The sequence below is a fragment of the Phyllostomus hastatus genome, unplaced genomic scaffold (assembly GCF_019186645.2).
Source record: "Phyllostomus hastatus isolate PE091 unplaced genomic scaffold, TTU_PhHast_1.1 phas_contig_34, whole genome shotgun sequence".
NCBI lineage: Eukaryota > Metazoa > Chordata > Mammalia > Chiroptera > Phyllostomidae > Phyllostomus > Phyllostomus hastatus.
Genome location: NW_025333857.1, coordinates 44,370,733 through 44,395,421, shown reverse-complemented (window position 1 = coordinate 44,395,421; position 24,689 = coordinate 44,370,733). Strand labels below are relative to the sequence as shown.

General features: G+C 46.5%; 1 protein-coding gene across 5 annotated transcripts in view; it reads right to left on the bottom strand.

Moving 5' to 3' along the window:
* Positions 1 to 24,689, bottom strand: part of DAPK1 (death associated protein kinase 1) — a 178,410-nt gene that overhangs the window by 37,372 nt on the left and 116,349 nt on the right. For all 5 annotated transcript variants that reach the window (XM_045840294.1, XM_045840297.1, XM_045840293.1 and 2 more), the window contains exons 4-18: positions 17,806 to 17,944; positions 15,857 to 15,986; positions 15,640 to 15,688; positions 15,526 to 15,552; positions 14,888 to 15,040; positions 14,470 to 14,515; positions 12,178 to 12,267; positions 11,611 to 11,703; positions 10,046 to 10,165; positions 9,501 to 9,599; positions 8,567 to 8,665; positions 7,175 to 7,273; positions 6,034 to 6,231; positions 4,486 to 4,683; positions 248 to 346 (exon numbers count right to left, since the gene is read on the bottom strand). In XM_045840294.1, coding sequence (XP_045696250.1) covers positions 248 to 346; positions 4,486 to 4,683; positions 6,034 to 6,231; positions 7,175 to 7,273; positions 8,567 to 8,665; positions 9,501 to 9,599; positions 10,046 to 10,165; positions 11,611 to 11,703; positions 12,178 to 12,267; positions 14,470 to 14,515; positions 14,888 to 15,040; positions 15,526 to 15,552; positions 15,640 to 15,688; positions 15,857 to 15,986; positions 17,806 to 17,944 — 1,639 coding nt within the window. The remainder of the gene's footprint in view (positions 1 to 247; positions 347 to 4,485; positions 4,684 to 6,033; positions 6,232 to 7,174; positions 7,274 to 8,566; positions 8,666 to 9,500; positions 9,600 to 10,045; positions 10,166 to 11,610; positions 11,704 to 12,177; positions 12,268 to 14,469; positions 14,516 to 14,887; positions 15,041 to 15,525; positions 15,553 to 15,639; positions 15,689 to 15,856; positions 15,987 to 17,805; positions 17,945 to 24,689) is intronic.

Sequence of the window (24,689 nt, the reverse complement as noted above, 5' to 3'; positions counted from 1 at the left end):
AACAGGCAAGGCACAGTTGCATAACACGGGGAACAAAAGGCAAGGCCAGTGGGAGACAGCAGGCACTCCTGGCAGCGCGGGCCTGGGGAGGAGAGGAGGAGAAGCAGCAACAACGAGATAGTGCCCTGGGTCTGTGTGGGCGAATGTGCGTGGCGCTGCGGCGGAGGAGGAACGCAGCTGGCAACAGCGCGTTCCCCTTCGGCCTCAGACATTTTCAATCGCTTTCTCCCGCGAGGAGGCTACTCACCGAGGTCAGAGCCTCCACGTTGGCGCCTGTCAGGCAGAGGTAGCGGACCACGTCGAGAATCCCGTTGTTGGCTGCAAGGTGTAGAGGTGTTCGTCCATACTGGAGAAGACAAAAAAAGACCCAAGAGAGTCCTTCTCACGATCACGCCTGAGGATAACAGTTCTGGAGTCTACCCCACGGGCCAGCACTGGGTGGGGGATCTGGGAAAGAAAGAGGAGGCGTGGTCCGCCTTCTCTAGAACCTCACTGTCTCCTGAGGGAGGCAAGCCAAGCAGAATGTTTTCAAGTATTTTTCAGTTAAAAGAGTAACTTCAAAATAAAACTTCAAAAGATGCAAGAGTGGGAGGCTTATCATAAGGTAATTAAGTCTCTTGCTGTGCTGTCAGGAGGTTTGAGTGAGGGCTTATGGGCTGGCCCCAAGGTTCCAGAATGATCTGCACCACAGTTCACATTTAGACACAGCAACAGGAAGGAGGGATGGAAGGACAGCCATTGAAGACACTCCAAGGAGGTGAAACTCCAAGGCCACGCCCACCACTGTTTTTATGGTTCCCAAACTGTGTGCCACAGCAGCTCTGGGCACTGCAGGAAATTCATAGGGGCATGACAGGTATTTTAAATTTTTGATGAAACTGGCAGGTGTGGACGGACACCAGGTAAACTACTAGCTGCAGGTGGTCCCGAGTATCGACGTTAGATAGCACTGTCTTCCCCTCAAGGGCGGCATGTCTGCACAGCGGGGGTGTGGCGGTCGCTGGGGTGAGAAGCCAGCAACTTGAGAAAACTGAGGGAGAACAAGCAGCGCAGCTGCGTGTTCCGTCTGAGCCCAAGGTCTGCGGGGCCGTGAGGGGCCGGTGAGCACACGCCTCCCATGTCTACCTACTTGTGGTTATGTAAGGATGAAATTAAAGCATCAATTTCCTTCCAATTTATGTGGATCATTTATTGCAGCAGCTACTAGTTTGTTAGGTTATAAATACTCACTAAGTTGCTCAGACTGAGCTGCCTAATAAACAGAACTGTTAGTTATTTCTTTGGCCCTGAGGGAACCATGAAAAAATTACTCAGACATGACAGATGCTGGGAACCAAGAAAGTCTGGGTATCTGTCTTATGCTGTTTATTTGCAAATATAGGTGTTTTGTTATAAAGCTAACACAGGCTCACTTAAAATATCCAAATGACATAGAAGGATAAATGATAGAAAATAGAAGTCCTCTTCCCCTGCACCCCCGTCCCCCCAAGTTCTCCGACTCAGCTAGCCCTGCTTAACACCTTGGGGCATTTCTTTCCAAGCTTTTACCTATGAATCCATAAAAAGAGATGATGTGAAAACCCAAGATGTGATCATCCTCCACATTCTATTCTGTCATTTGTGTCACTCACCTAACAATAGATAGTGAACACTTTTCCATGCCTGTCACTAAATTGACTACATTTTTTGGATACCCGAGTAGTACCCACCTCGCGGGTCTGTCCTAGTTCCTCAGCCCGCCCGCCGAGGACGGCCACTTCGGGTGGTTCCATTTCCTGTCATTATAAATAATTCTGCAAGGAGTGTGCATAGTTATGTTTTGTCTACTGTTATCTTCCAGAGTGACTTAGAAAGCAGATATTAAGCTTTCAAATGCCCTGAACCACTTGTCATCTCTGGGGGCATCCGGACAGTCCCCAAACATTCACACATGCTTCCCTCGGCCTGCAATAGCTCCCCCTCCTCTCCATCTGTCAAAATCCCAATTATTTTAAACAGTTGTCTCTGAAGAGCTTTGCCTAGTTTCTTTAATGTCCAGATGTCAGTGTTTCCACAGCACCTGTGCGTCTGCGACATGAGATGCTATTCTGTGGAGAAGCAGCCTGAGGGCAAGACCCATCCACTCTGCTGTCCACAGGCTCCCTCCACAGGCTCCCTGCACAGGCCTGGCACGGTGCTGTCAGAGAGGGCTCGGAACCCTCTCTCCTGGCCTGGACGTACACCTGTGTGCATCTGGGGGTACATGTGTATGTGTGTACGTGTACTTGCGTCCAACACTCTTTCTTTCTCTATCTTCGCTGATGAGAAGAGTCAACACAAAGGGGACAAAGGGTGAAGGGCTGTGTGTTCTGCATCATCCATTTTTTCTCCTTTCAGGTGTCCCCTAACATGGCCAAGTACAATAGCCACTCTCCTGATTCTCATACGAGACAAAGGGAGACTGAGCAAGGTCTGTTATGCTGCAAAGAGTGGGAAAGATAGTGACAAGTTCATGTCACATCCGGTGACAGGGGTAGGATCTGAATGGCCACTTTCATCTCTGGGGGAATTGGACTCGGGAAGGAGAAAGCACACCACGGGCAGGAGGGACAGTCTGCCATGTGGGGTGCAGGCTGTCGCTGTGTGGGGCCCCTCTGACAGCCAGTTACTAGGGAGAGCCCAGGTAAACCCCACTGTGCTTTCTGGGGAAAGAATGTCTTTCTCTTTGCCATTCTGCACGCCTTTTAAATTCCTCTAGAACGTGTTATCTCTCTGAACGACAAGAAAAAAGATGACACCGGCTCTTCTGTGGAAGGTGAGAGCCCCATGGAGTTGCTGTGGGCTGGGCCTCTGAGCACTGAGGGCAACCTGGGGGGCTTGTCCGCAGGCCCGAGAACCCAGAGCTGCCGCTCATCCACTGCCTGCTGCTGCTCCAGGCGGGTTCTGAAGCATGGTCTCAACTCTGCTGCTGATTCCACGAGGCTGAAATTGTGAAACTAATGAGTTTTCCTCCAGCTGAGCTCAATTCAATGACAAAATTATCTCTTAAATGCCCTCTGCGTCGATGTATATGAACTACCGTGTCCATCTACAGTATGAAAAATGTCCAGGCTGCCTAATAAGTTCCATAATAATAAAAAAAAAGTCAAGGCCTTCCCATGAAATGAACCTGCTGTTTTTAAGCACAGGAGGCTAGGCCCGTGCTGCGGGGTGTTTCAGAGAGCATATTTAACAAGCACGCTTTCTCAGGCAGGCATGAGGCAAACACCCAGTCCCTTCCTCAGGTCAGGGCAAAGCAGCATGAGACATGGTGCCGCTCCACCTCAGCGGCCCGTACAATGGCCAAGCCCAAATGTATTCAACTGAGCGTGGTGACGTTCCTTAAAGCCGCTTTTTATTCATTTAAAGACTCCTAGATGGAAAGCCGAGCTCTTGATGCTTCTTAATACTACATTTGGCTTTCCCCTTAAGCCACTTACACAACTGACTTGGCAAGATTAGAACGGGATGAACTCAGGAAGCAACCAGCAGCTAATGGCTAAGACCAGGATGCTGCCTATTTACATTTCTAGAATGTGAAGATTACCAATTTCAATTTCCATTAGAACTAATCATGTAATACGCAACAGGAATAATTTTTCAGTAGCTGTAAAATTTTCCAGCTGCTTCAGATATTAATTCTTTTACCTCAAACAAATCATCACAAATTAAATTTTGCTGGGATCATGCCTGCCATTTATTATAAACTTTTCCCACAGTTACTAAAAATGATGTTGCTTGGACTTTGTTTTTAACGTAATCGTTATAGAATAGTGATTGCCTTTTGCACAGTTACAGGGTCAAGTCCACATGCACAGTCAACTGTTTCATCTGGTTTGGCCATGAACAGCTAGATGGTATTCAGGGAAAAGCCAGGTGTTAGCTAACTTGTAGAAGTCGACATAATGAGATTTAAAAAGAAAATCAACCTGGGAACATGGAATTATTTATTTTCATTTCATTTTTATTCCCCAAATAATAGGGTTTTCTTAGTCTTACAAAATGTACTTAGCACAAAAAAGGTGTAATAAACTTTGGACCATGAACCTCTCAGTGGGGGAGAGCTAAGAAGAGAAATCTGTTCCCGGGAATCTCAGTGAGATCATCACTCACTGGGTGTTTCCTGCAGACCTAGAGCTCCAGAGAGAGGCCCTGATTTGTACCAAGTTCTCTGATTCCTCTCCAGGTGGGCGGTGTCTGTCTGTCTGTCTGTCTGTCTGTTTCTCAATACCCATAAGCAGTAAACCAGGCTAGGCAGGAAGCACTTACTAATACCGTCATTGTCTGTCACAAAATTATTCAGAAGTCCTATAGAAGATAGGACTTAAAGTGGAGGGCCCGTACGAAAGAATGGGTCCACATGGGTGACACTGACTAAACAATGAAGAGGTGCAAAGAGAAACGTGGACAAATGCAGAGGCAGGTCAACAGCACCGGCCCTTCAGGGACCTTTCCCTCCAGCGTTACCTTGTTTGAGATGTCCAGATTGCACTTGGCCTCACAGAGGGCCACCACAATAGGCACATTGCCATCTTTGCAGGCCACATGGAGCGGGGTGTTGCCATGCCTGTCTTGGAAATCAACGAAGCACCCCTGGCCGATCAGAGTCTGGATGACCTCCATCTGACACCGTCTTACAGCAAGGTGAAGAGCGATGTGTCCGTCCTGCAACAACAGAACACCCGGGCATGAGCACGCTCACGTAGGCACCTGGCCTCGCCTTTCCAGCTGCCATCGGGCTAGGTTTAGTTGGCGCCAGGATCCCTAGCGCAAAGCCTGAAGGAGGATTGGAAACCACAAGCTTTGCTCCTGGGGGTGGTGGGGAGATGTCCCATGCACTCCACTCTGAACGGTCAGACTATGCTCACCATCGGCACGATTAGTCTAGGCTTGGCCAGCACATTGGAACAAAAGACTGGACACTTCTTTTTGTCTCTGAACATAAAGACTTAAGGAATTCTTGGTACTCCAATGGCCTGTTTTATCCAGCAGGTGAAAAATACTTTTCAAAACATTTGGTCAACAATCTTCACACCAGGAGAAACTGAGAAAGCGATGAGAAGTAATTTGCTGGAGGGCAGTCGTATATATGAAAAGTAAATTCAACCCATACTTAACCTCTGTAACTCACTAAAGACCAGCCTGAGAATTCCTTCTAGCTACTGCAGAATCCCTCGTGAGCAGATGGGTTGAGTTTCAGGAGCTGGGTAGGGGGTTTGGAAACATTTCTATAAGTTATCTGTTGCAGGGTTTCTTGATCTCAGCCTGTTGACATTTTGGTCCTGTCCTGTGGGTTTGTAGGATATAAGCAGCACCACTGGTCTTTACCTACTAGATGCCAATGGTAATGCCCACCCATGGAGTGACAACAAATAAATGTCCCCAGCCATTACCAAATGGCCACTGGGGGCAAGGCTGCCCCTAGTTGAGAACCGCTTCTCTGAACCAGGAAAATACTCCATAAATGGCAGTTTCTAAATTAACTAGAATGTCCAAATCTAACTGTATATGGCAACATCACAGCCTCATTTTAAGTACAAGTTAACAACAGATTATGTTGAATGTGTTTAACTAAAAAAGGGACACCTGGTCTAGAATAGAGAAATAGGAGCGGTTTATTGTCTTTCTACAAAATAGCAGGTGATGAAAACAAATAAAAACCACCTATTTTTTTATCTACAAAGTAATAGTGTATTGCCAATTTTAGTCCTAAATGAGGATTGTCTTGGGCTCAGCAATCATCATTGTACCTGTTCCAAGCTAAAAAGGCTAAAAATAAAGAAGTCCTGAGTAATCTGGTCACTTCATAATTTCTGTTACATGCCACAAATAAATATTCATTATTAAACAGAATCTAGGAAAGTTCACAGAATCTTTGGAACAGAGAAGAGAAAGGGCAATTACAACTTGCCAAGTTCAAGTTCATTTTAGACAAACTAACCGAGGAAGGCCTGGGGTGCCTCCAGCCCCCCAGCTCACTTCTCAGTGAGTCTGACTCCTTCACCCACACAGCACCTTGTCAGAGGCGTTCAGGTCGGCTCCGTGTTCAGCCAGACACTCGACGATGTCGTGGTAGCCTCTGGCGGAGGCTGTCAGCAGGGGCGTCTCTCCTTCTCTGTTCTTAACGTTCACATTGCAGCCGGCTTCACACAGGGCTTTGGCCACGGAGTAGTAGCCGTGCCAGGCGGCACAGTGCAGAGGGGTTTCTTCCTCCTGGTGGAGGAGACAAGTGCGCAGAGGAGATTGCAGTAATATGAAAGAAAGCCCAGGCATGGTGAGAGTCCCTGCTGAATTCAGCAGCAAAGTCAAGGCAACGGAGAGCATTCGCTAACAGCCGCTGGGGTGAGGCATTAACCCGAAATAATAGAGACGGGACTCTCCTTCATTAGTTTTTTTCCCTCAGTACTTGTGTGTCGGATGGATTTGGCATCCTCAGCATATGAGTGGCAACTGACTTTTGGGAACCCACTGGAACCAACAGCTCAGCTCTTTTGAACAATACAGGCCCAGGGTAGGTGAATTTTTAGCATCTTTCTTATGAAAGTGCCTACGTTTACTTTATCTGAGATTACTAACAGGAGAGCACTTCTTTAGACAAGAATTTTTCTAGCAATCTTGATTCCCCCTGGTTTCTGTCATGCATACAACACTAGGATGAGTCACATAAATGTGTTGTTGCTGTGGCAAACGGAACAACCACGCTTTAAAAGTCAAGCAAGGGCTTGCCATGAGGGCTATAGGGTTGCAGGGCTATGTGCTCATAGCCGACATCATTAGACACACATGTCTGTCTATGAGAGGCTGTTCTGGTGTACTGGTCACTGCCAGGGACTCTGGGACCAGACTGTGTGGTTTTGAACCCCAAACCCCAGCTTCACCACTTAGGAGCTGTATGAACTTGGGCAAGATACGGAACCTCTCCCCACCTCGGTTTCCTCTTCTGTAAAATGAGAATGATAGTAATAGTAACCTACCTCATGGGGTTGTCCAGAGGATTAAATAAATGAATGTTAATAGTGCTTCTATTTGAGACCCTGCCCTCTGGAATCTAAGAAGAAACTTGGATAAAACTCAGAGGACTGGGCCGTGTCACCGTCTGCCTGGACACCCATGCAGAGAGCAGAAGGAAGAGAGGACAGCAGCCACCAAGACGCACCTTGTCCTGGAAATTGGGATTGGAGCCGAAGCTGCACAGTAACTGAACCACGTCGGCGTGGCCATAGCGAGCTGCCACGTGAAGGGCCGTCTCTCCAGACTGCAAAAGAAACAGCAGGCTGTGGGGACCAGAACGCATTGGCTGGAGGCCCGCTCCACACATGCCTGGCTCCATGTCCTCCCCGTGGGAGGTACCCACCCCCTCAGTCCAGATGCCGCTCTGGGGACAGGGCCAGGGACCCTGGGGTGGAGTGCCCACCACGTGGCTAGAGGTAAACCCATACACCTGGCTCCTCCTGTTTGTCATAAAGCCCCAGGGGGAGCACTCGCCCTGGTCTGGGATGGCTGTTTTCATACTCCTTTATCTACTGGTGCTCTATGTGATTTCTTTAAACATGAAACTCCCTTTCTTAACAATAGGTTCATCACACAGCAGATACTTAAATGTATAGTTTTATTTACTAACACGTTTCAGATTTCATTGTCTACATTTAGATTCTCATTTCTTATATTCTCAGAGACTTTAAAACATCACGATTCAGCCCGTACAATAATTTTCAGTGCATTCGTAATAGAGGCAGCTTCCTTAAGATGTTTTCCTTATATCTGCCAAAAAACTGCCACAGTAAACTGATTAAAACAAAACAAAACAAGACACTTTATTGCCACCTGACAGAAAACTGCCTTAATAAATTCACGTGTCTTTGATACGCATGTCATTTTTAGACATGGTGCTGTGCACGATCCACACAACCGTGGGTGACAGCTCTGACCAAACATGACAGATTATTCTGCAGGTGTGAGAGGCGGAGAAGGGCCGCTCAGGAGAATCCGTAATGGACAGAGAGGCAGGACTCCGAGGTGCAGGTGCAGGGCTGTGGTACGGACTGAATGAAACATGAGTGTGAAAGCGAGGCATCTTGTGAAGTCAATCATTTTTATAACGTCTTTGCCCCCCAAAAGTCTTACTTTACATACATTGTCTCATTGATCCTTCTATTGTCGGTGACCGGAAGGGCAGTGTGGCCAGCCACTTCAACAATGAAGAGAATGGGAAAGGGACATGCACACGGTGAATCAGTGTGAGGGTCAAGAGTCAGGTCTCTTTCTAGTTGTCTTTCTGCTAGAACTTTCCGTTTTCACATTAGTCATGAAAGGCAATTCACTGCTTCCACATTATGGCAACTATCTGGCAGATTTCAGCTAAAAGCAGATTTTAATATTAGATCAAGCCAACGGGAAAAACACATTTCTAGATTAAATTCTCTGTAGGAAGGTTTTAGTCCTAAATCCTTCACCTCACTGGGTCCTGACGTGCATGGCAGGCCGATGCTCAAACGCAGCCTTTTATGACATCCCCCCGTCCCTGGGAAGAGACGTGACATGGCCTTACCTTGTCTTTAACGTCCAAAGGGCATCTGTTCTCATGGAGGAATTTCAAGGTATCGACGTGGCCGTGCCGAGAGGCCCAGTAGATGGCATTGGATCCGCCCTGTAGGAAACCAGCGTGCAGTCACATTTCCAGAGAGCTGACGGATCCGAACGTGTGTCACTCAGCCACACTCTGGTCCCCTTCCTATGCGATGGCAAACTCCCGAGAAGCAACTTCCATGAGGAGTAACACTGCCATTTCTTTTATTTTTGCATGGGGACTGAGGTGATGTGAGATGCTAATGTTCCAGGGAGCTGGGAGAAGGGGATAAGGGACCTCTGTATTATCTTGGCAGATTTTTTTTGGGGGGTGAATCTCAAATTATTTCAAAATAAGAAGTTTCTTTATTTTTTTCTTAAAACTTTTATTTGAACTTCTGGTTAGAATTCTCTGTATTGTCAAGGGCCAGCTCTAGTCCTTTGACAGTTCTGTTACAGTCTACGGAAGCTGATGACAGACCCATTGTAATGACTATCAGCTGTCAATCAATGTATCTATACTTTCAATGTGATTTCTACCTCAAAGCACATCCTCCTTCTCTGTGGCCCTAATAAATAAGCAGGCAAATACATTTCTGTTGAGATTAATTAGACCATTAAAACTTTTCCAGATGTGACATCTTATAACACTGTTGAGTAAATGTGATCAGTGAGGAGAAAAATCTAGGGTAGTACACATGCAAAGGCTGACATCCAAAAGCAGCCCAGAAAAACATCGATGTTTTCCCCTTTCTTTTTAACATATGTTACATTGGACCAGGCTATTTAAGCAGCTCATCTTCCTTCACAGGAAACCAAAGTGGAACATACATATTATTTTCTCTGTTACCTCTAGGATTAGAAACATTTGGGAATACTTAAAAATTAATTTATTTGCAATAAAACAGAGTTATGACCTTATCCTGGACATCGATTCTCGAGCCTCTTTTAATAAGCAGCTGCAGCATCTGAATATTTCCACAGCCAGCAGCAATAAGTAACGGAGGTGTCCCATGCTGGAATAGGCAAGAAAAAAGTATTATTTTTCAGGTTTGGCAGGAAAGAAAAGGCCCACACACCTTCCTATGTCTCAATAGGTACAGAAGGACTGCTGCACGACAGGGATGGAGGACAGTCAGAACAGGGCCCCTTTTCTCTTTTGGATTCACTATCAAAGGTGACATTTTCATTTGCAGGATGAGTAGATTTAAAACTTCATGGTTAGAGTTATAGCTGGTTCCTGAGGAATGGCCTTGCATGAAGAAAGACCCTGAATGCAAAAGGACCTTATTTCTAAGTTCGCTTCACTCTCTAAATAGAAGTGGTTTTTTTCCCACTGTATGGAGTTTGCAACCAGAAGGGAACACGAAGAACCAGATGGGGGTCTCCCCACCTTGGACTTGGAGGTGCACAGTCACCATGACCACCACCCTCTACCATCTTTGACAGAACAGCATCGGACCTTATTGGGTTGGTTAACATCATAGTTGGACAACGAGCCCAGGAGGTGCTGCAGGCCTGGGACGTTGTCATCATTGATGGCATGGATGATGGCTTTCATCACAAAGGAGTCTTCTTCATCCTTGAGAGAGACGGCAAAGAGATCATTACAACACGTCCTCACGATCGGCAGGTACGGAGAGGAATGAGCACTGAGGTCTAGGGGGAAGTCTTCCCTCCTGGAGTTCCTACCCCACCCTGGGTCCCTGCTCTACCTCCAACTTTTCTTGCGATAAATATAATGTCTCCCAACTGATTACTCAGGATGATTTTAATGGATAGTATTTAATCATTCTCATCATCTTACTTAGATTAATAGTTTTTATCTTTTCTTTGGTCCCACTGCCACCCTCACACAATTCCCAAATGCAGTCTCCCTCCTCTTCCTCTCCCTTCTTCTAATGTGCTTCCCTCCCACTTCTTTCTTTTTTCTTTTTTTCAAAGATTTTATTTATTTATTTTTAGAGAGGGAAGAGATGGAGAAAGAGAGAGAGAAACATCAATGTGCAGTTGCTGGGGGCCATGGCCTGCAACCCAGGCATGTGCCCTGACTGGGAATAGAACCTGCGATGCTTTGGTTCACAGCCCGTGCTCAATCCACTGAGCTACGCCAGCCAGGGCTTCTTTTTTTTCTTTTAAACATTTCCTGTCTCTCTTTACAAGACTAGAGCTCAAGCCTCAGGGAAACGACTGACTTCAGGGGGAAAATAAAGAGCTAGTATCTGCTGATGTGTGATTCTGCCCTTGGAATCCCTGGGTTCCACTCAGGAAACACCGACTATTCAGTTACAGGAGTAGCCTGGTTCCCAGAGAATCACCCTTTCTGCCTTCCCTGGAGTCCCCTTTACCTCCAGTGTTAACAAAGCCCTGTTGTCTGATTGTCAGAGGAAAGTCTTGTTGAATTCAAATATGTCTGGTCATATCTGAAGAGTTAATCCGTGATTAGGTTTCAGTTTGGATTAAGGAGGAAAAAATTATGGAGTCGTTCTCAAGGGCTTTAGATAGTCAATATAATGATAACACAGCAAGTGGGTTCAGCCTTCTGGTCTACCACCAACTGCACCAGCAAGCCCTACTTGCATTTTCCTTGATTTTCTGATGTGTATGTGTGTTCAGTGGGAGGATTGCCTGTCCCTTTTGTACTACTACAATCCAAAAGTCTCCCAGGTCAATGGCAACAGAAGGCTCTCGTTTCAGTTCATAAAAATTAAAATGAGCTCTTCCCTCTTCTACTGGCCTGCTTCTCTTCTATCAGATTGTGTGTGTGGGAGGAGGTGAGTGGTAGTGTCAGAGTTAGTGGGGTGGGAGTAGATATAATGCCAATTAAAACACAAAGAAAAAGGATGAAAGAAGGGTTAGAGTACATCAAATCAGCCACCCCAACTCCCTACCCTGAGCAGAGGAAGGATAGGCCTCACATTTACATGACTTTGGGTTTTCTGAGTTGTTGAACAAATCAAACAACCTAGACATTCTGAGTCCACAGTGCTAACAAAAAGCCACACCAAGGCCAACAAATCTGCTTACCAGAGTGTCATCGCTTCTGGCAACACTCATGTTACTTCTGGACAAGAACGACCTGGATAATCTTTGGCACAGTGATATCAAGCGAACGGATTGCTTTAAAGAAAAGAAAAAGAGGATGAATAAAGGCAGGGGGAGAGGAGGAGAGAGAGCTCAGGTAATAACACTCAAACTGGTGCAAATGACAGCCTTTGAGATGGCATTCACTGATGACAGCACGGAGTCCTCAGGGGCAGGCACGGTGGAGCATATTTGCTTAAAGGATAATTCTATAGGTGTTATAAACCAAGACAACAGAATTAAGTCTCCATCTGCATTTCATTATTAAACTACAGTACTGGATTTCCTACATCCCTTCCCTCTCGATATTTTGTTCTTTATTCTTTGGGGAATTAGATCTTACCCTAGCATGACCCCCCTTGGAGAAGCATGGTATGCAATGGTCTTGCCCTGTGTCCTTGGTCTCAGGTGAGCTGGTAATGGTAGATAATGTGACTATCAAAGCTCACACAATTGTTGGAAATGAACAGGAAACAGAATTTGTAAAGCCCCTCCATATCATAATCTTACTTTCCATTTTTTCCGGGCTGCGAACTTCTTGAATTTCTCCATGTTTACTGCTGATGCTTTTCTACTAAGTGCTTGTTGGGTATCTTTCGGCTAAAATGAAAGTCCAAGAAAAAAAAATTAGAGCTCTCAAATTACAGAAATGTGTCACATGACACCTTTTTGAAACCTATCCTTACTTGGGATGCTTGCTTACACATTCACCTTGCTGAAATATCAAAACAAATTGAGATAATACGCAAGATCTAGGAACCTAGTCTGCAGAGGCTAACTCTTGTGGTTTGATATAATCTATACAGATTTGATTCTGGGGAAAAGTTGAAAAGTTGAGCTTGGGCCAACCTGAATTACAACTTTCCATAAGACAGCTTGAGAATGGCAAGGTGCATGGTGAAGCCATCTTATGAGGCATTTGAACTTGAATATCATCAAGTAATTTAGAGCTGGGATGGACCTCAGAGGTCAGTGAATTCAGTCTGTTTGACGGCATTAGATTGTCTTCTACAGCATCTTTTTCAGGAAGCAGCTCTACCTCTGAGAGGAAGAGACGGGAGCCCAGGCAACTGCCAGGACCTCGAATAGACAGAACCTGCTTCTGCAGGGCAAGTCCCTGCATCACGGTCTGTCACTGGCTCCATGACTTTATTCTGTAACTGCCATGCTCTTCCACCCTTCGGCCTTTCTGTTCTAGCTGAAGGAACTTTAGGTCTTTTTTTTTTAATTTTATAAGAGTTTATTCGAACCAAATTGACGCTGGGGAGAAAGATTTCAAATGCTCTGGGGAATGAGAGATTCAGTTTCTTTTATGAAATTAAGGATGATTACATGATGATGAGCAAAAGCAAGGAGGGGATTAGATTACAGGAGAGCTAACAAGATATGTGCTCTCTTGAAGGTGGTTACCCCTTATGTCAAAGATGTGTTAACACAGATGCACAGCAACAGTGGACAGGGCTTGCTTAAGGTGAAGATAAACCTTGTCATAAAAAAGCTTTATGCCTGGCAACGGGCAGCTGGCAGCCTGTCCCAGGCTAATCCCCTGATGCTATCCCCAAGGCCCTCTTTTCTCTGACTTCCCAGTGAGCGAAGGCAGCCCAGCCCAGGCTCTCCTGTTGCTTCCTGTATGCTAAGCCCTTCCTTGTGTCACTGTCCCAACTTTAACAAACACATCCTCACAGTCACCTGCAGTCGTGTTGGGAAATATTTCCTACACAAAGTCAAGGACCCACACACCACGGGTTGGCCTTGGGCAGACCTACTCAGGGCCAGGCCCCCTGCCCAGTAACCATGTTTCTAGGATAAACCTCCCTCCACAGACGACAGTCTCATGAGATGATTACTTTAGATTCACCAGATACACTGGTTCTGCACCTTATTACAATATACGCCACCTTGTAGAAGTATGTCTTTGCCCTTTGTTTAAAAACATCTAGATGTGAATTTGCTTTCCAACACATTGGTTCTTTTTCTTCTGCTTCTATGTACCCACTAAAGCTATAATTTACAATATATAATATTTGATTAGTCAGCAAGTTGAAAGACTACTATTGACTAATCAATAGAATGTCCAGGTTCACTGAAAGAAGTAATGTATAAATACTTTCACATTTTGTTATTGCATATCTTCTAAGAATTAGCCATGCTAATAGATTTATTAAGCAATAAGTAAAAAAAAAGTTATATTCTGGGGGCGTGACTACCCACTATGACCTGTCCAGGTAGGAATTTGTGATTGGATCACCCAGTGAGGTTACTTTCCATAGGATCCCTTTTTTCTCATCCGTAGCAACTTCAGTTTCTTACTCTAAATGCTGACGGGCAGGTAATGTAAGGGTGTAACGTGCAAGGGGGTGGCCACGGGCCCCGGCACAAAGGCGGCTGTGCCAAGTTTCTGGTGGCCTCATGGAAGGAGGGCTCAGTTTTGGAAGATCTTCCAACTTTTCAAAAGAAGTTGGAAATCCAGATTTGATATATTTAAATGTTGGAAATTAATTTTAAATTAAAAAAAATATTGTTTGAGCCAACATCCCACAGGTCAAACCAAATATGGCTATTGAATAGACTTGACCTTCAGCTCCCTGTTTATAATCCTGAATTATGACAGCGTTCTCCTCTCCCCCTCTGTTATCATTAGCATACTTTCATCTGTTAGTTATGTTAAAATGCGGCACCAGCAGTAACACAGTACTGCAGAGGTGCCCTGTGGTTGGAACCCACAGTCACTAGGAATGTCCCAGAACAAATGGGTTTCAGGATGCCCTTTCATACCCAAGGCAATCACAATACGCAACTTACCTTGATCCAGGGATGCTGCAAACTATCTTGAATTGTCATTCTCTTCCTTTGTGGGGAGGGTGGAAAGTGAAAGAAAAAAGAACACTGTGACTATAGAAGCAACCACTCACAGTTGTTTCCATGCTGGCTGCGCCTACAAAACAGAAGTTCTAGAAAATGCATCTGGGGCCTGCTCCATGGAAGCAAGCCAGAAACAACGTCAGTCTTTGTGTGACCATTTTACTCTGCCTGCAGGACTGACTGAGCAGGCACAAAGGTCCCTGCCTGCATTTGCGGAGGCGTTTCACATGGCACACTTCCCTTTGCCAGGAGCCAACGACCAGGGTCTCAGCAACGTGGCCACATGCACAGAACAGAGACTAACCCTGGTCTGGCTGAGGCCATGGCTGAATGCCTTTCTGGGACAATGGACACTCACTTTGGATCCTTGACGAGAAGTCTTCTTATGAAATCTTTGGCTAGGGCACTGGTATTACTGAAGTATTCTTCCTCAAATTCATAGTTGACAGCAGATACATTTGCTAACGTTTCTTGCTTAGTGTCTCCGAGGAATGGTGAGGCCCCACTGAGGCTGTTAATAAAATGGGCACAGAACATAAGCAATTACCTCTCGTGTGGTCATTTCATCCCCATGATCGCTGATAAGGGGAGGGAGGAATAGACTGTAATCTGGCGCTTGGACAGTCACTGTAGAATTCTATTACATTTTATAGGGCCTTTTAATTGTCATGCCCCAAAGCTTCAGCTTAATGCAAAGGATGCATTCACAAAGTTAATTTGGGATGGCATCTAGTAGGTAAAGAGAAAACCCTCCCTGATTTTCTCAGTGATGGACAGACATGCTTTCTTCCAGTGATTATGCTGCAGTTTCTGATGGCTCATTTTGAATTAGGAGAAAATGTCTACTTAGTATAAACTGAACGTGTTCTGGGGGTGTAAAATGAATGTTTACATAAAAAGCATGCGTAAGCTGAAGAGATCAACATGGCTGATTAGTAAAACATACGGTCTCAAAGAAAGAGGGAAAGAATACAAGTTGTGGATTTTGGTACTTACAGAATGTAGGTGATTACCCCAATGCTCCTAGACACAAAACAGAAACAAAAACAAATGTCAGAAGAACAATATGATAAACCAGAAAAAGGACAACATCAAGGGCTCACTACTTACCACATGTCTGCCTCAAGACCGAGAGGCTCATAGTTGACTATCTCAGGAGCTAAGGGGAAATAAATGCACACTTAGTTTTTGAAGGCAGTGAACCAACAGGTAGTATCTACACATAGAAATCAGGAACACGTACCAGGGGAACGATGCTACAGCCGGGGAGATTCTGCCAACGTAATGTTTAGGAGAAACAAATGCCCACAGGAGCAAAGAAACTTACCCACAAATTCTGGCGTCCCAAATATGTTTTTGAATTCATTTCCAAAGTCAATCTTATGGGCCAACCCAAAGTCGATGATCTTGATCCGAGGTTTGGGAACATTTCTATCCAGAAGCATTATGTTCTCGGGCTTAAAGGAAAAGAAAAATGTTTGCCGCGATGTTCAGAGCAGCGATATTCACAGTGACGGACAGGTGGAAAGAACCCAGTGTCTATCAGACAAGATCGGGAGCATGTAGCGTGGTGTGGCTGCAGAGTCAGTATCTATCAACAGAGGAATGAATAGACAAAATGCGGTAGATACACACAAGGGAAGGTTACTCAGCCTTAGAAAGGAAGTGGATTCTGAAACATGACACAACATGGAAGAACCTCAGAGACATTATGCTAACTGAAATAAGTCAGATAAGAAAGGGTAAATATTCCCTGACTTCACTTGTGTGAAGTACTTGGAACAGGCAAGTTTGCAGAGACAGAAAGTGGAATGGTGGCTGCCAGGGGAGGGGGTGGGGGCAGGATGGGGAGCTCCCATGTCAGAGATACATGGCTTCAGTGTGGGAAGATCAGTAAGTTCCAGAAAGGGAGCTTCTAGAACTTACTGGTAATGGTTGCACAACCCTGTGAGTATACTGATGCCACTGAACTGCACACTTAAAAATGGTTAGAATGGTGAATTATGCTACCTTTATCTCACTACAATTTAAAAAAATAGCAGCCATGATATGCTCTGCTGAGGACAAGGTGGTTGGATAGTCCTTCCTCTCCCCTGAAACAAGAACTGGAAAATAGGTATGAAGGGCACATGCAAGAAAACACCAGGAACAATAAATGTGTTGGTTTAGGTTCTCCCAGTAGTAGACCTGTGATGGGGATTCAGGTGCAAGTTGCTTATGTGGGGGTCACTTGGTAGAGAAATGGGGGGACAAGCAATGGAAGGGAGCTGACACAAGGTGTCTTATCAAGGTGGGAGTGATGGAGTGTCATCCCTTTAGGAAACGGGAGAAAAAGTAGTGCTCAGAGCCTTCCAACTAAAGTAGGAGGGAGTTAGGGTGTTTACCCACCATCTCCGCATCCTCCACTGCTAAGAGCTGCCGCTGTGGGCATTTACTCTTGGGCATTTCCCACTCCCAAGGCAGTGAGCCGTGGGTATTTGCAACAACCGTCTGTGGGGTGTGTATAAGTGAGCACTGGGGGGATCCAGATGGGGTCCTGACAGCTTCACTACAATAAACATGAATGAAATCCTTCCTCCTCTAAAGTCCCATCCTAGCTCCAATGATCTGAATCATTCCCTTGGCCATTGATCACACACTACTTTTTGACAATCTTTTCACTGCCTTGGACTGTACTTTGAATCTTAACATAGTCCCTTCCTGTTGCTCATGGGTGCCTTACCTTCCCAAAGAGACCATAACCCCTGTGATGGCTGGGAGTATGACATTTTCTCTCATAATGCCCTCCCTCCAGCCAGGCATGACCCCATTTAGCCAGATTTGGAGTTTGGCTTGGTTGATTGCCGGTGACAGAGCCTGGCCCATCAGCCTTTGCATCAAGAGGAAGAGCAGAGATGAAGGCACCTTCTATCTTACATGCCCTGCAGCCACAGGGGGATAGAGGCCGGGAAGACAGCGGCCACTCCCGGCTGACAATGTCCCATCACCAACAGCAGCTCCTTTGCTTAAAGACCTCGTTGGTAAGACCCCCAGATGTTTCCCCAGGGATTCTTGAATGTGATTGTTAATTGTAAACCTCTATTCCACAAAAAAACTTAGGAGTCTCTGCAGGAGGCATGCATTATACACTTGCTAATTTACACGGATAATTCTGTGTGTTAAACCCACAGGCATGGCACAAGTATCTCTTTCAAATGCCTCAAACTGTCTTAGCAAACAAACGGCCAGTGCTGTGGTTTCTATCAGCTTCTATCCAGCTAACACTCAGCAACGTACCTTAAGATCAAAGTGGGCAATCTGAAGGGAGTGCAGGTAGTAAACACCATTAAGGATTTGTTTGAGAAATTCGGTTGCTTCCTCTTCCGTCAAAGATTCCTTTTCAGCTAAGAAGTCAAACAGCTCACCACCTGCAACACTGGAAAGCAAGAAGCCGAGGTTATTGATGACGATTCTGTTTCTGACTGATCTGTTCTCTTGTGGACTACTGGCACGTTCGAATTTCAGGCAAGAGAACAGCATTAGGCCGTGCTAAGCACGGAATCAGGACTCTCCGTGCTTCTCATCACTGGGCAAGAAATCTGCATTCAGGTACATTTGTGCTTGAAACCACCTGGGTACCATTTTCCTAACGGTGCTATGTTCACAAGTGAGGGGGGAAGCAGAGACGTGATGGGGGGGGGCTATCAATGTGTCCTTAAAACATTTTAATTAAACATATTTGGAGGTGAAGTCTTAAGTCACTGACTAAGAAACAAAACTACAAGCCAACTTTGTATAGAATGTATTAAAAATACATCTCCCTAGCTCAATCAGAAAGTACCTGGAAAGTTCATATTCTGTATGTTAGCCAATTTTTTAAGGGCTCAAGTCATAATATATAGCCTGATAAGGATTTTTCTTTTGTATTTGTTAATATGCAAATGCCTATATATTTATAAAAATCATAGTAATTAATTTAACAGATACCTTAAGGACTAAGAAAAAACTTACACAAAATTGAAATGCACAGCTCAGTCCCCTGGACAGACTGTGGGTGCCTGGAGGCCAGAGGTCGGCCCCCAGCCGCCCGCCACCTCCTCGCACAGCCTCAGCCACACGGCAAGAGCTCCAAACATTTTTATCAAGAGATAAATGAACAAACTCCCCTGATTAATGGCAAATAACAGGGAACTTTTAATAAGACTTTTTATAAGTTAATGTTTATCGTTTAACCATACATTTACAACATAATAATTAACTGCAATTATGCACATAACTGCTGTGTTCATTATCTTTCTTTCGGCAAGACAGCTCCATAAACATTATACCTACATCTACAACTGGCGCGCATGAGATTAAACAATAATGACAAAAAAAAGCTGTTTTCTTAAAGAAAAGTTTCAGATTCCTCCTCTTCACCCTCCAAGTGAGTGTCTTCCTTAGCCTGGTCCAGGGTCCAGGGGGTCAGGATTGCTTGGGCTGTTTTAACAGTGCAGATTCGGGGTCTCACTTCCAAACTGCTGCATGAGGATTTCTTAGAGTGGGAGCGAGGAAACACAGCATTTTCAAACAGACACCCCAGGTGACTGATAGCGCATTGACAACCGAGGACCCTTATTCAAAGTCTTAATTGCCAGCCTCTGCAGCAAGGCCTCCCTCTGATATTTAACTTTGGGATGGTTAGCCAGGGGGTCAGGGGACTCCTCCACCCCGGGGGCCCAAGCAGAGGGCTCCGGCAGACCCGCGATGTGCCCCGGCCAGGGCCAGCCAGGAAGGCCAGGAGCCCCGAGGGCAGCACAGGCCTGCGGTTGGCGACACTCCTGGGGCCATGGCCTGCCTGCCTGCCTGCAGCCTCGCAGCCTTGCTGCCCTCCCCTCCTCACCGTGCATGTGCCCCGCGCTGACTCCCACACAATCCCGTGAACCCTCGGCTTCTTGCTTTTCTATGTTCTTACCCCTCTCACCACCAACAATAACGAAGAGGGGAACCTCCAACTGTAGGAAACAAGAAGGAGGAAACGTGGGAGACTGTCATCCGACCAACGCCGAGACAGATGCTGCTGCGCCCATTTGCGTCTGTGCTCTCTGGCGCTGGTGGCCAGCGCTCAGGGTGACCAGGCTCCGCCGGCCCCCAGCTGGCACTCGGGCTCAAATCTTAATTCTGCAGCCAGAAGGTGAGTCCAGCTCTTGGAGCCTCATTTTTCTCACCACAGAGGAATAATAGGAGCGATTAGCTTCAAGGTTTTGAGGACTGAAGATAATATACACGGAGCAAGTGGCAGCAGGTCTGGCAGGAGGCTGAGGCCCAGCAGTGGAACTGGTGCTACAATGAAGGAAGGAAGGAAGCCGTCTTTCCTGCAGCGGGCCAGGCCCCTACCTGGGCGGCTCCAGTGTGAAAGTCCCGTCCTGCTTCTCCCGTCTCCGCACTCAAGTCCACCGGTGTGGCCAGACCACTGCACTCCCGGGAGGGGCTTCTCCTGTGACTATGCTGCCCAGTCCCAGCTTCACCTCTCCCCCACCCCCGCCCCCCGCCCCGCCGCCACCTCCAGGGTCTTCCACGTGCTCCCTCGCTCACAGAATGCTGGTTTCCTGACATGGAAAAACAACTGGGGTTTGGCTGCCTGGGTTTGGGGAGACTCTGAGGGCACCCAAACAGCTTGGTTCAGTGTGGAGGCCCAGGTCCTTCCTAGGAACTCCACAGCTGCCCCAGGCCAGGACTTTGCTCCTCTGTCTTGGCTGATGTGGCCACCTCTTGCTCCCCTTATTCAGTCTTCTTGTGCTGAGCAACCCGACTCCAACGGTGCTGTCTGGCCACAGAAGCGAGAACCAGGAACAGCCCTGGAGCCCCCAAGGGAGGGACCCGCCCACAGAGTGGCAGTGCCTGATACAGACTGAGAGAAAGAAGGCCCGGGGCATCTCTAGTTTTCTCCGTCTACCCTGCTCTCAAGTCCTGTTCAAATCTCATGTCACTCATGATGGGGTCCACACCATCTCTTGTCCAGGAAGCCAAATCACTCAGCCAGACGTCAGGAGGTTTAGGGGAGCCCCCGTCACTGGGCCCGGACCCATCACTGGGTTCCTGCTGCCCCGAATGCCCTAAGTACCCACACATCCTCCTGCACATCGAAACAAGAAAGCAGATGACTCAGCCAGGAACCTCTACTTACAAAGTCGTTAGACTCATTAATCAAAGTAATAGAAAGTAAGTGATTTTAACCAGGGTTTGGGGAGCACGACAAGCATCATTAGACAATTTATCCCTATTTAGTTGCCCCTCCATCTCAGAAGGTAGAAAGCTACTTGCAGGTTTTTCCACATCGGCACTTTCACACGCATGCTCAGAACCAGAACACAAACGCTTCAACGGCGCTGCTGCTGACGAGCCAAACAAAGTCAACAAGGGGATCGGGTGAACCGCGGCACTGCCTCTCCCTCTTTGTTCTGGATCTTACATTTTGTTGAAGAGAAGGAGGATTGACAGAGAGAGACAGAGATGAGCAATCTGTGCAGCAAATTTAGAAAGTAAGTCTAACCTCCTTTATTAGGTCTTTGAGTCAGAGTGTTTTAAATTATAGCATTATCATGGAAATTATGTGAAATGAATGCTAATAAGCATTGGTTGTTTTTGCCAAGAGAGCTGGAAAATATGAAGTTTCCCTCTCTTCCCATTCCTTTCCCTCCCACCAATGCCTCCCCTAAGAGCTAGCGTAACAGACTGTAATTAGGACACATTACAGCTTTAAAAACAAAGTGGGCCTTCAGAGTGACATAAGAGAAATTATCACGGGGTTCCAGTTTCTAAAATAAGACACTGTTTGGGGTTCCTAACTCTTGCTAGGAACTGTGCAAGATATAACGGGACCTGATTCTGAGCCGGGTCCGGTCATAATGGAAACTTCAAGAGCCTCTGGCCTACAGACCACACGTGACAAGCCATTTCAAGGCAGACGTGATACTTCGGGGTTGGGCTGACTTTCCCACTGGGTGTCACAGAATGAGCATGTGTGGTTGGTAAATTGGGGGCCAGTGGAACAATTCAGGAGCTCCCAGGGCACACCCATGTGAGGACGCTGGCCCGCCATGACACGGAACCCTGGGTGACATGGCAAGGAGACTGGATGGGCCTGTGCACACGGGCGTCGAACCCCAGCTCTGGCCTCAGGTTGTGGGTGACTGAAAAGAAGTTATGGATTGAATCACTGCCCTGGACTCTGCTATTTGTATAATGAAAGGGTTGAACAACTGGGTAAAGTGTCTTTCTAAATAACCTTAGTGTACATAACAATAATTGGGAGAATTTGGTAAAAATGCAATTTTTTTAGAACCCACTTACTGAGGTGCAGACTCAGTCCCAGGACCTGCATTTTAACCAGTCACTCAGGTGATCCTGACATTGATGGACCACACTGAGAAGCTGATCTCTCAGATTCATAAGCCCATGTGTGTACGTGACAGATCTAGTCCTACGCTCCCACCAAACTCACCTTTCCTTCCTGCATGCAGAGCTAATCTGCACATCCCAGCTCCCTGGAATCCAAAACTAGCTCTAGTCAGTGGAATGTGAACCAAGATGGCGTGTGCTGCTTCCAGGCCTGGCTCCTGAAACATCCCGCACGGTCCTCTCCCCTCTCTCTCCTCTCTCTCCGGTCACCCGAACACAGGTGACCCAGCAGAGACCCCAAGGGGCACCAGGGGAGAGCAGAGACGTTAGATTGAAGACTGTGGATCCCTGAGTCACTGTCTGAGGGACAGTCACCCGCCCTGTAACATCTGCATGGAACTCTGAGTAAATAAGAAATAGATGCCCTCATGTTAAGCCACTGAGATTTTTGTGGTTGTATTCCATCTGCTCTAAATACAAATTTAATCTGGAGTAATAATGCAATACATTTTCAAAATTAAAATTAAAGGAGAGCAACCAATGCAAAGCACAGGGTACACTAACTGTTCCAGTTTTCTATTGTTGTATAGCAGGTTTAGTAGCTTTAAACATGACATTTTTTTTTTGAGCCTCTTAAGGTTTCTGTGGATCAGGAATCCAGGAGGGGTCGGCTGGGCAGCTCTGGCTCAGCGTCTGTCATGGGAGTACCATCAGAGAGTGGCTGAATTTGAACCTACAGGACTGCTGGAGCATCTGGGAGTGGTCTGGGCATCTCTTTCCAGGTGGCACCTCCACGTGGTCTCCATTTGGACTAGGTGGGCTTCCTCCCAGCATGACCGACTCAAGACAAGGGGACTATTTACACAGCAGCCCACGGCGCCAAGGCAAGTGCTCCTGTAAGCGGGGCAGAAGCTGCCTTAGAAGTCACACAGCATCCCAAGTGAGTCCAAAACCCATCCAGATTCAAGGAAATTAGATTTAGGAATTTCCGGGGTTTAGACACACGTGAAGGCCCGGCAATGGTGCTGCAGCCACCTTTGGAAAATATGTCTTTCTACCTATGACAGGTGAACTGAAACTCTCCACCTCACTTTATCCCAAACATCTATTTTATAAGGGTTAGGTGCAGGTAGTTAGACTAGTCTGCTAGAGCTGCACTAGCAAACTAGGTGGCTTCAAACAACAAAGTCATTGTCTCTCGGTCCTGGACGCCTGCAATCCAGGTGTCAGCAGGATCACACTCCCTCTGAAACCTGGAGGGGAATCTTCCTTGCTTCTTCCTCACTTTTAGCAGGTGCTGGCAACCTCTGGCATTCCTTGGATGCAGACGCATCACTCCAAACCCCCGCCTCCATGCAGACTCATCTCTGTGTCTCTTTGCTTGGTCCTCCCTCTGTGCACATCTGTGTCTGTGCTCATTTCCCCTTTTTGCAAGGATGTCAGTTGGATGAATGAGGACCCACCCTGGCGGCCTCATTTTAATCTGATCACATCTGGTAAGACTGTTTTCAAACAAGGTCACACTCTGATGTACTGGGGTTAGGGCTTCAACTTATGATGTTTTTGGGGGGGGCGGGGCATAATTCAACCCATAACAGGTAGTAACTGCTCATAGGCTGCAAACCAAATGTTACAGGATGGCTAAAGCAACTCAGGAAGAGGAAACAAGGAAGGGGAAGGACAATTACAATCTGCTAGTGTTTTTGCTAGTTTTGCTTTCAGGTTCCCCTGTGAAGGAAGGGTTCATTCGTGCACTGTTTATAAGCTTTTAAATTCAGGTCACACAAATGTGGGTGACAAACGCATATCTATTCCAGTCCTGAAGTGATTCCCTCAGTCCTTTGAGATGATCCTTCTATTCATTCATGCATTCATTCATTATTTACTTTTAATCTTCACCTGAGGACTCTTTTTCATTGCTTTTAGAGACAAAGGAAAGGAGAGAGGAGGGGAGAAGGAGAAACATTGACGTGAGAGAGAAGCATCAATTGGTTGCCTCCCGTCTGGGCCCATGCACCTGGGAACCCCCTGCACCTGCCCTGGGTATCTCACGTGCCTGGTCTGGGGACTGAACCCACACCTGTGCCTGTGCCTTGCCTGGGAATAAACCCCACAACCTTTCGGTTACAGGACGACGCTCCAGCCAACTGAGCCGCACCGGCCAGGACAGTGATTCTTCTTTTAAACATAACTATCCTGGTGGCTGCAACCTGAGGTGTGAGCAGAAGGAAGTGCCCACAACTTCTCCAAATAAACCTGAACTTGAAACTCAGTGCTCCATTGTCCTCACTGTGTGTTGGCAATTCTATCCTGTTCATCTTGGGGAAGTCCTGAAGGCATTTTTTACATTCTCACCTCTCTCATTCAACTTAAATTCCTTGGGTAACTGAGGACTTGGCAGAGTGTAAAACTGAAGCTGGGGAAGCTAAAGGGAAAGATGAGGCCTGACTCCCTCCCTTCCACAGCTGTGACACTGACGTGACTGTAAGGCCCGGAAGTAGGCTGGGGGTTTGGCAACACGGGTCTTAGCTTATATACTGTGTTGTCCTCAAATTTCCCCCCAAACTTTCAAAGGAATCCCTAAGCTTAACATTCCTTTGAATCCAACATGCAAGATGTCTGTGAAAATATGTTTTCTATCTGTTTCACCTAAAATTCAAGTAACAACTTAAAAGGAGTTCTGGGGATTTGCATTGAAAAGAAAGCCTGGCACTCAAAGTTCATGGGAGAAGTGACCTTTCATTTTCATTTTCCCCAGTGAGGTTCTGGAAAAAGCAGGCAGGAGCCTTTTGAAGGTTTCT